The sequence below is a fragment of the Vigna unguiculata genome, chromosome 3, assembly GCF_004118075.2.
Source record: "Vigna unguiculata cultivar IT97K-499-35 chromosome 3, ASM411807v1, whole genome shotgun sequence".
In the NCBI taxonomy this organism is placed as follows: domain Eukaryota; kingdom Viridiplantae; phylum Streptophyta; class Magnoliopsida; order Fabales; family Fabaceae; genus Vigna; species Vigna unguiculata.
This window is the reverse complement of record NC_040281.1, coordinates 17403209-17414403: the sequence shown is the minus strand read 5'-3', so window position 1 is coordinate 17414403 and position 11195 is coordinate 17403209. Positions and strand designations below refer to the sequence as shown.

The 11195-nt window shown below is 32.1% G+C and overlaps 1 protein-coding gene across 1 annotated transcript; it reads right to left on the bottom strand.

The window, feature by feature from the left end:
- Positions 1-4712: 4712 nt before the first annotated feature.
- Positions 4713-6342, bottom strand: LOC114177632 (putative clathrin assembly protein At1g25240). Its single transcript, XM_028063057.1, has one exon. The coding sequence runs from the start codon at positions 6133-6135 to the stop codon at positions 4963-4965; it is 1173 nt and encodes a 390-aa protein (XP_027918858.1). The 5' UTR covers positions 6136-6342; the 3' UTR covers positions 4713-4962.
- Between the last annotated feature and the right edge of the window lie 4853 nt (positions 6343-11195).

Genomic DNA, 11195 nt, shown 5'->3' with positions numbered 1-11195 from the left:
AATATCCTAACTTATTCCCTATATCATAGTTCAATTGCTGCACATAACATGTTGTTAGGGAGATCAACGACTAAGGCAAAAGGTCTTGTATGGTGTTCTCTCCAGGTTTGATATTTCTATCCATATCTTCATGATTGTTTGCTTGATTTTCTTCCTTAATTAATTGTAACGTTGTTAATATAATGCAGTGTAATAGACAAACCGGCTCATATAAGTGCGGTTACTATATAATGCAATGAATGACAACCACTGTGCGTGCTCGTATTACAACAAATTGGGAAACGGTAATATATATTTGAATTAAAATGAATACTTTGCAATATTTCCTTTTTATATACTAACTTAACTTAATCTATTATTTTGTAGACATTCAAGAGTCCTGCAGCAATTCCCGCAAAGTCCATCAAGTTTGGTAGGATAGCATGTGCGAAATATATAATTGAAATGTACAATACTATTGATTAGAACATGTATCTTGATTGTAAATGATTTGTAATTGTCTTTTAAATGAATTTGAATTGTGGATGTGTTTTAAAATATTCTGTTCTGGTCTATTCTGATCTGTGCTGGGTGCTGAATAAAATTTGCAGGTTTAAATGTGGGAATAACAACAAATCAGAAACAACATTAAAAAAAACAGCGTATTAGGCCTCGGTTCATACCAGAACCGAAGCAAAAAGTGTACTTTTGGCTTCGGGTGCAACCAAAACCGAGGCCAAAAGGTTATCGAATTTTTTTTTTTTTAAAAAAAGAAGCCCATATGGCCTCGGGTGCATCCAAAACCGAGGCCAAAAGGGTATCGAAAAAAGCCCATATGGCCTCGGGTGTACCCAAAACCGAGGCCAAAGGGGTATCAAATTTAAAAAAAAAAAAGAAGCCCATATGGCCTCGGGTGGAACGTAAAACCGAGGCAGAAGGGGACTCTATGGCTTCGGTTCTTAACCGAGGCAAAAAGCTATGACCTTTTGGCCTCGCCCCAATATGCTTCGATTCTCGAACCGGTGCAGAATATTAAAAACAATCGCTGCCAAAGGCCCTTTCTGCACTGGTGCTTAAGGGCTTGCTTGGTTTTTCAATTGTAGCTTCTCATGTTCCTAATTCCTTGTACCCTAACTAGTCCAACAACTTCATCAGTAAATTCAATTGCACTTAGCTTCTTCTTGCTAGAGGCCTTTGGCTTAGATGAAGAATAGGTTCCACTTCTTTTCTTTTCCATCCTCCTTATTTGGTCTTTGGTTAGGGATGCATCTTTCCCTTGGACTAGTTCAAAACTTTCAAACTACCCTATGTGAGGGATCGTATGTTCTCCCATCTTTAAATCATCACTATCTAATTTATATAAATCAAGCCAAAACAACCATATATACTGAACTTTTTCAATTCCTTCCTCATCACAAATGCTACCATAAGTTACGTACGATCATTAACTCCAACAACCACATATTTCACAATCAAATCATACATAACTTCATTATTTGACAAACCAACCAACATATATCCATTCACCATATAAATTCATGAAAAAAATATCTGACTCATTCTTATTTCGCATAATCATTTCAATCATAAAGATTTCACAAACAAATACAAGTACAACAAATCATTTGCATCAACAAAACACAAGACTACTAAGAATTGAACTAATAAAAATAATAAGTTTCCCTTACCTGCAAAGGCTTTTTCACAAACCTAAAGCTCCACAACCACTATCATTCAATACTAAAGACCTAGAGCTAGAGATGGCAAATAAACTCGCCCCGTGGGTATTGCCCGAACCCGTCCTCGTTTTGAGGGGGAATCCTCGCATTGACTGGGTATGGGTATGGGGAATCTCCAACTTTTTCAATTGGGTATGGGGATGGGTATGGGGATGTACATATTCCCGCCATAATACCCGTCCCTGCCATATCTCCATATCCCCATTTAAATTATTAAAATATTTACAATTAATTAAGTAATCATATATATATATATATATATATATTATATACTTTCTATTTTTTATTTCTTCTAATTATTTGGTTTGTCATGAAACTCATTCGCATCTCCAATATATTTTTCATCTATTTATAACATTTATGTAATTATGTTAAAATAATGTATGTTAATTATTTTTTGACATAATATTTCTATTAAATATTTCTATTTTTTAACATAATAACCTCACATTTGAATATTTCTATTATTTTTAATATTTTTATTTATTGTATTTTTCTTTCACATGAGAATGTTTATACTCTCAATTTAAGGTAATATAAAAAAAAATCTTTACTTATTATTATTAATTTTTGTTTAATTTGAACAACTCTTTTGTTTCGTTAAAATAATTTTCGTTATTTTTCAACCATTGAGTATATATATTGATATTTGAAAAGTTTCTTAGATCTCTAAGGTATTTTTTATTTTATCATACCCTTAATTATATATTTGATTTCCTTTGTGGGATTTCTTTCAATAGTCTCTCAAATTATTTCTAAGACACATGTTTGTTAATTTTTTAATATTTTTATTTATTTTTATTTTCATCATGTAGAATAATATTTCGATATATTCTATCTAATTATTTTTTATTTTCTAACTCATTGTTAATCATACTGTAATTTTTTTTCACTTTAATTGTATAAATAACTTTTATTTACTACTATATAAACATTTAATGCAATTGCTATGAATATTTTTTTGTCACTATCCAACATATATTGAAGTTCAACAGATACAAAATCTATGTCAAAATTTTATTATTATGTTTATTATTTGTTCTTTGTGTCATTTTGATCAAGTGATGTATTATAACTTTTATTAGTGTATAAAAAAGAGATTCATTAGAATTTAAAAAATTGAAGTAAACAAACATTTAAAATATATTTTAATTTGAAAATTTGTTTTCCTTTTATATGTTTTTAAATATTTTTTAATTTTATCAACTAAGTTTCATTAATGTTTGTTGTTTGCAAATTTAATAAATGTTTTAGTTCTCATGAAATTTTATTTGGTATTCTAATCTAAAATGTAAACAATTATAATTTATTTCAAAATATTTGATATGGTAGAAACAATCATTCTCCTAATATTGAATATTTGATAATATTATGTTTTCTTTACCGTAATTTTTTTCTTTTATAAAAATTAATATTAAAGTAGTTAGAACACGGGTACGGATATGGGTACGAGATTATACCCGTTATCCGATGAAAATGGAGATAGAATAAAAATTTGATATCCGTTGGGTTTCGATATAGATATGAGAATGGAAATAAATTTTTTCTACATAAATAGATATGGATAGCAAAACCCGTCCCACCCATCCCGTTGCCATCCCTACCTAGAGCATGCTATGCAAACAAGATAAAATTTTAGTACATTATTAATCAAGTTGAGAGAACTATTTCTCTCAACTGACCCATTAAGATTGAATACTAAAACAACAGAAAAAATTAGCGAAAAATGATTCTATAGAACAAAAAGAAATTTATTATGTTTCGAAATTTGATTGGTTCAAAACGTTCTCTAGTTCCTCGGCTGTGACCTGGTGTGATTGGATTTTGAAAAAAAAAAAAAAATATAAATGGAGAGGAGTTGGAGAGAGGGAGAAGGAAGAAGGGAGATTTTCTTCTCCCTTTAAAACCCTTGGTAGAGAGAGAAAGGAGAAAGAAATTATGGCCACTGTGTTACAGCATTCACCGACTGCATAACACATATAGGTGCTTTTATTGAAACAAGATCCAGGCTCCCCTTCCTCCTAAGCCTCTTGCAATTATTGTTAGCAAAGTCACTCTCTTTCTGAAAATATGAAAATATGATTTACTTGTGTATTTTATATAAACAAGATACATATTTGGCTTTTCATCTCCAAGTCATAATGTCTCCAATTACAAAAACATAACACTAATCATTATTAATCCAAAAAATAATACATTAAAATTTTTACTTTTGTTCTCTTAAAACATTACAAATATAACCACTTATCAACTATGCTTAATAACTTCTAATTTAAGTTTACTCTAACAATTATGTTAAAGACTCCTCTGAGGATGATCTTGTTTTCAGCTTTACAATTCTTCTTTTCTTAGCTGGGTCTAGTCAACAATTCTCGTTCCAATGCTATTTGTCTTCGCTCCTTCTAACGAATTACAATGGTTATCTTTTCAGATGAACCTTTATAGGTGACTAACTTTCACAAGCTCCTATCTCTTGTCTTCAAGATACTGTCCTTTGTTGCGTGGCCATAATTTCTAGAATGCCAGCAATGTCAAAAGGATGTCGTCAAAATCCTCCTATTTTCGATGAAGTATGAGCAGAGGTGTGGTACGCAGGATCCATTCCATTGATTGTTGTCCACTTCAATTCTTTCTGTTTTTTGAGGTTAAGGTTGTGCCGCTCGTGAGCTAATATATCTTCTTCTGGTTTCTTAATATGAGAAGAGTGAAACACAATTTTACGCTTAAGTTAGTTAGGATCTTTATCTTAATCTTACTTAGATGAATCTTGATTATATCCCAGCAATCTTGTCACCTAATTAATGGTAACCAGCCCAAGAATATCTATCACATTTTGCAGAAAATCCTAAAAAAAATAAAAATAAAGTGGTGTAATAGGTTCATGATCAACATGCGTGTCAAATTTAAAATACTCAAATTAAAAGGCTAGTTAAAATCGATCATGGGCAGAAAAACAAAAATAGATGACGGCAAATATTGTGCAATTTCAATATCTAATTATCATATTTTCAACAACATTAAAAACAGAAGTATATGTCATGAATTATTTCCTAATGCAGAAGAAGGGGTCATTCACAGGTTCCTCTGCAGTTATGGAGAAGAGAATGATATAAGAAGAACGTTACCCCTTTGGATTCCATTTTCCCATATTTTCCTTTACCCCAGAAGAATAATATACATATGGCACAATGAATCTAGCAAACTGAAAAAAAGTGAACAACACGTAAACATCGGTTCTATAATGCTAAAAGCTAATTAGATCAGGAAGAGGTTGAGCAGGAACATAAGGCACAATGTGATATGATTCCTCAAAAGGGTTGGTTGTGTTGCGAATATTCTTTTCACCAGATACAGCATGCATTCCTCTACCACCAACAATCACATCATAGTCATCATCAAAAAGCTCCCATTGGTGAGTGATGACGGTCATCAAACCCTTCTGGTGTGAAACAGGTACAATGGCAGAACAATCTCTTATCACAATGGCCTTGTCCTCATCATTTGCCACAACACCACCCTTTTTGTTGGAAGAGGCACCATTGATTATTCTCTCAAGATCTTTAATATCTTCCTGGGAAATTCTTTCAATTTGGGGGCACTGAGAGGCATTGAGGACACCAATATCCTTGCAAAACTCAAAGAACGAAGACAACTCCTCCCTTTGAACCGATGCTTTCTGAAGAACCTTGAGGCCAATACTCGCTTCCATCCTCCCACCCATTTCATATATCCTCAACAAAACCTTGGCAATCTTGTTGCAAAACTGACTATACACACCGAAAACCTCAACTATAACACAGTCCATGGCTTCAAGAACCAAACCAACATTAATGTTCTCGTCCTGAGGCCTGATCTGAAGAAGCATATCAACCAACCCTTGCAACTTTTGCAAACCCTCAAGCTCTTCCATCAACGTCTCCTCCACCTCCATCTCCTTGTCGTTCTTCTTTAGCTTTTTAACCTCGGAGGATACGAACGCCGATCTTTGATCCAAATACGCAAAATAAGAACGAATGAAATCGTTGAAGCCCCAAGCCTTCTCAGCGCTCAAATGGGCATCAGAAAAGTTTGAGAGGTCAAAGGGTAACCTCCCCATGCGTTGCACCATCGGGATGTCACAGCAGAAAATGCCATGGATGAGCATCAAGCCTTTCAGCGCGACCACCCAGCTTCGAGTCTTCTGCATGCGCATGGAGAGAGACCACACAATAGGTTTCAGGTACACGGGTGAGGTTCGTAACCAATGGAACACTTTCTGCACGTTCTTAGAATTTATGCGTTGATCATCATGGCTTGTGGCCTTGATCACCACAGCTTCTAAATCAGGGTTGTGGTACTCGCTCTTTCGCGCGAACTTTGCAACCCATATGCTGTTCTTGTCTTTTATGGCTCCAGCGGCTCTCTCCCACACCCTCATTTTCTTTTCTTGATGCTTGTAAGTACCTTTGGGAACAAAGGTGATAGATTGATGTATAAACAAAGGTTAGGGAGATGGTGGTGAGGATGTTATCTCTTCACCACCTTCAACCTTCCCTTCTTTCTGAAGGGAAAACTTGTATTAAATGCTTCCCTTGGTTTCCAAGATTTTGTATGTTCTGAGAATTCTGTGTGGTTGGGACGTAAAAGTGGGTGATGAGACAACAACGCAAACGCAGATGGTTTCATGTGTTTCAGTTTTCTACAACGCATCCACCTGGCATCATGGCGTATTTTTGGACTTCATGTGTTGGAATCCGTCAAAGTTGTTACCTTAAACTCGTGTTTGGTTGAGTTGCCATGTTTGGAAATGCCTCTTGGAGTGAGTTGGCTAAATGAAAGGGATCAAGAGTTTTTTGTGGCCCCACGATACAGCTACTACTTAATTCTGCAACGTGAACTGGTGCCAGAAGGAATTTTTGTCATTCTTGTGCTTGTCGCCTCACCATGCAAGAGTCTACGTGCATGTCTTCATTAGGTTGCTTTTTGTGAATATGTACGATGTTGCCGGCTTCTCTCCAACCACTAACATTTGGGACTTTTTAATTTTTTATTTGAAGGTTTATTTGAAGTTAAATTTTTGTAAAAATGGGTTTGTTAATTTTCTTTTTGTCAAATAGAGTTAAGTCGTTAGGGTAAAAGATGACATTACAGGTTAAGTCGTCATTCACCAAGCCGATTTTTCATTTTTTATTCTTTGAAAAAGCAATGTCGTCCTTATAGAGAACGGTTTCTGTGTTAGGGAAAAGTGAAGTTGTCCTCACATGACATCACTTTTCAGTTTCTTTTTTTTACGTAATTAATGAATTTTGATTACTTTTTAATTTAAACTGATTGGAAGAATAAATAGTAAAAGAAAATAATGGAACAAAAGTGAAAATTAAAAATATATATATAAAGGGTTAAATGTGTTTTTGGTCTCTCAAGTTTCAGTGAATTTTGGAATTAGTCCCTCATCAAAACTTTATACCAATTTAGTCCTTCATCTTTCAAAATGCGTGAATTTAGTCCTTTTAACCAAATTTTGTTAAGTTTATCTGACGTTTCAAGCACATCTCATGATAGTATTTAAGTTAACATTGAAGAAAAAATGTGTCAAACAATGTAAATAATTTAAATACTATCATGAAATGTGCTTGAAATGTCCAGATAAACTTAACAAAATTTGGTTAAAAGACTAAATTCACGTATTTTGAAAGATGAAGGACTAAATTGGTCAAAAGTTTTGATGAAGGACTAATTCCAAATTTCGCTGAAACTTGAGGGACCAAAAACATATTTAACCCATATATAAAAAACTACATGGTACAAAAAATAAATAAAACTGAAAAAATTTGAAAAAACAAGGAAAAGTGAAGTCATCATGTTAGAGGACGACTTCACTTTTCAAATAACAGAAATCGTTCTCTATAAGGACGACATTGCTTTTTTTTAAAAAAAAAAAAAAAGAAACCAGCTGGGTGGAGGACGACTTCACCTGTAATATCATCTTCCACCCTAACAATTTAACCCAATTTTATATATATATATATATATATATATATATATATATATATATATATATATATATATATATATATTCAAAGGACCGTATTTTACAATTTTGTGGTCGAACATACCTGAAATACAGAAAAAAGCCAACATTTGGCTAAGGTTAAGTACTTTATTTAGTAGAAAAATTTTCGGCCTATGATAGACTCCTCACTCTACTTATTCAGAGAGTAGTATCAATGATGGAGTAATGTTTATTGTAATATCTTGTAAAAATAATTAATTTATGTTAGATATATGTATTTTTCTTAACATTAATAAGTATTTTAAAATTGAATAAAATAAATTTAAATTAATGAAATAAGTTTTAAGATATATTTAGTAATAACTAGTTTCCTAAATTTTGTTTTTCAAATACAATTTGTGTGAAAACAATTTGACGATAAAGATTGAAAATATATTTTTAATTTTGGTATAAGGACATTCGTAAAGTTTATTCCATTAAAGTAAACAATAAAGATGTATCTTAAAAAAGAGAAAAGGAACTTATTAGATGACATGCTACAATTATTTATTTTTTAAGTATTATAGTGTTAAATTAGAAATGTAGGTTATAATTTAAATTAATTATTAATTTAATATGGTAAATATGCATTTAATTTTAATATATAATTAACCATCTTTTTGGTATTGAATATGCATTTAGTCTTTTTATAGTTTAATTTTTAATTGCATTTAGGTCCATGGTGGAGCCTTTAGTGGAACTTGAGATGAGCCTCTGGATCACGTGGTTCTTATGGTGGATTATGTGGGGGAGTCTCTAGTGGATTCTATGGTTCAACTTGTTATAGAAGATTCCTTTAGTGGTGTTGTTTGTTGCTTAGTCAAAGATTGAGTCAAATCATGATAAGGTTTGTGTTATGCATGGATATTCTATTGTTAAGGATCTTTTTATCAATGTGGTGTGCTAATAGATTTTGATTCCTACGTTGATATGTCTTTCCTAGATTCATTTTTTTACTATCTCATTATTGATAGTTTTAAGGCAATTCCCACTCTTTCGACGTCTAAAAAAGCTTGTTTTGTGGGGGAATTGAAAATAGCCTCTAAATAGGCTAATATACTTGATGAGATGAAAGATTATAATTTTGAGGAGAATGATGAGTCAGTTCAACCTATAAAGAAACTTGATCGGTTAGGCAAAAGAAATTTAATACTAACACTAGCTAGTGTAATAATATGATTTGATGTCGCCTAATGTGGTTCGTTTTTAGGAAAAATGAAGCCTATAATTACAAGGTGGCATTTTTAAAAATATTTGCACAGTCCAAGGATAACTGAAGCATATACCCTAATTACATGAGTATAGGCTTTAGTTCTTTAAATAAACAAAATCCATAATGACGTAGTGAAATTTTTGAAAATATATTTGCACAATTATAGACTTCAGTTCTTTAAATAACCAAAGTCTATAATTGTGCAAATATTGTCAAAAATGTCACAACATTTTTAAAAGCCTTTATTAGGTGTCAAAGTATAGGCTTCGATTCTAGGTTAAACTGAAGCCTACACCCATCTACATTTGATGAATTTTTTAATTTTTCTTAACCCGCAAAAGGTCATGTTGCATAGCGCCGCATACTTCTCCTCCGTCGTTACAACTTTGTATTTTCTTCCATTATAACCTTCGTTGAGGTTCGTTTTTGTCTTTATTATCATTTATCTTCTTTTTCATTTCTTGTTTATCTCTTCCTTTCGTTCTTATATTTCTATTCCAACTCATAACCTTGTCCTTTCTTCTGGTTTTGGTGTCTTCGCAGCATTTTGGTGGTCATTGTCATCTTTTTGCAACATTGTATGTTTATGTTAGTGTTGAGCTGTTGAGTTTGGTACGCGACAACATTGTTGTTGTCTTGGTTGTTGGCTCGCTTTTGAGTAGTTGATCTTGGTTTCTCTTGTTCTTACTTTGCTCACATTGTTGCTCACATTTGACCAAAACTTATTACTTATATTTTTTACTTTTTTTAATAATTTTATGCTTCGGTTAAAGATGTCAAAATGGGTTTCAACCCGTGAGCCAACCCGGCTCACCACGGGTTCGAGCCGGGTTGGGTTAAGAAAAATTTAACTTTTTTAAAAGTGGGTTGAACTCAACCCGACTCACTTAACCCACCAATTTTTTTTTTTTACAATTTTTTTTAATTTTTTTTAATTTTTTTAATTTTTTTTTAAATTTTTTTAATAATTATTTACTACTCCTATTATATTTGTTCACAATTTTATATTTTTAAATGCTAGAATATTGCTTAATTATTTTTGGATAGTTTGAATGTTTAATTAATTTGATTGTCAAGTTATATATATGTTGATACTTTAATTTTTAACTATAATCTTTATAGTAAATTACTCAAGTAACCGTCTTACAAACAATTTTTTTCTAAATTAGCATGAAAAAAATGTATAGTTTTTTTATTTATATTTTGTTGAATAGTATGACAGAAAATTTGTAATATTAGCCATGCTTTCTTAGACTAATGGATACTTTTTTGGAAATAATTCTTCATATATTGGTGGTGAGCATGATCAAAACATTGGTTCTTGATTTTACTATGATTGTCATCTCATGGGTTACTTAAAAATTTATTTAAATATTTGAATACTAAAAAAAAAATTAGGTGGGTTGGTGAGCCAACCCACTTAACCCACCAACTTGTGGTGGGTTGAGTCGGGTTACAAAATTTCTGGCTCACCAGAAAGTGAGCCGAGTTGGGTTCACTCATTTTCAACCCCGGCTCGTGGTGAGCCAACCCGTGTGAGCCGGGTTGGCTCACTTTAACATGTCTAGCTTCGGTTGTCTTACCAACCGAAGTCTATTCCTGAAATATAGGCTTCGTTTAGGAATCGAAGTCTAAACTCTCTAGTTTTTACCTCACTTAGTATGCTTCGGTTGTGGAACAAAAGTATATAACGGCGAAAAAACTTGGTGCCAAAGCCCTTGTACTAGTTTAAGTCTTCCAAAGCAAGGATTTCTAAAAGGTATTAATGAGTTTTAAAATCCTTTTGTGGATTATGAGTTAATAATAAATCTCTTAATATGAAGGACTTTACACGTGTTGCATTGGTTTACTTTTCTCCATATATGTATTTACATAGTATTTTCATAATAGGTATTTTTTGTCTATGTGTACGATATAATTTTATCATGAGTTTGGTATAGTTCCCATATTTTTATGTTCTTTATTTATTTTTTAAATGAAATCTTCGTGTTACGACAATGTAATATCTATAATGAACTTATTTGAGAAATTAAAAATTGATTAATAATAAATACATAAAAGATAAATAAATTCATAAATTTATTAACAATAGAACATCGATTAATTATCTTAATAATTTATCTCAATTTATGCAAAGGGTTAAATATGTTTTTGATCCATCAAGTTTCAGTGAATTTTGGAATTAGTTTCTCTTCGAAACTTTATACCAATTTAGTCCTTCATCTTTAGAAAT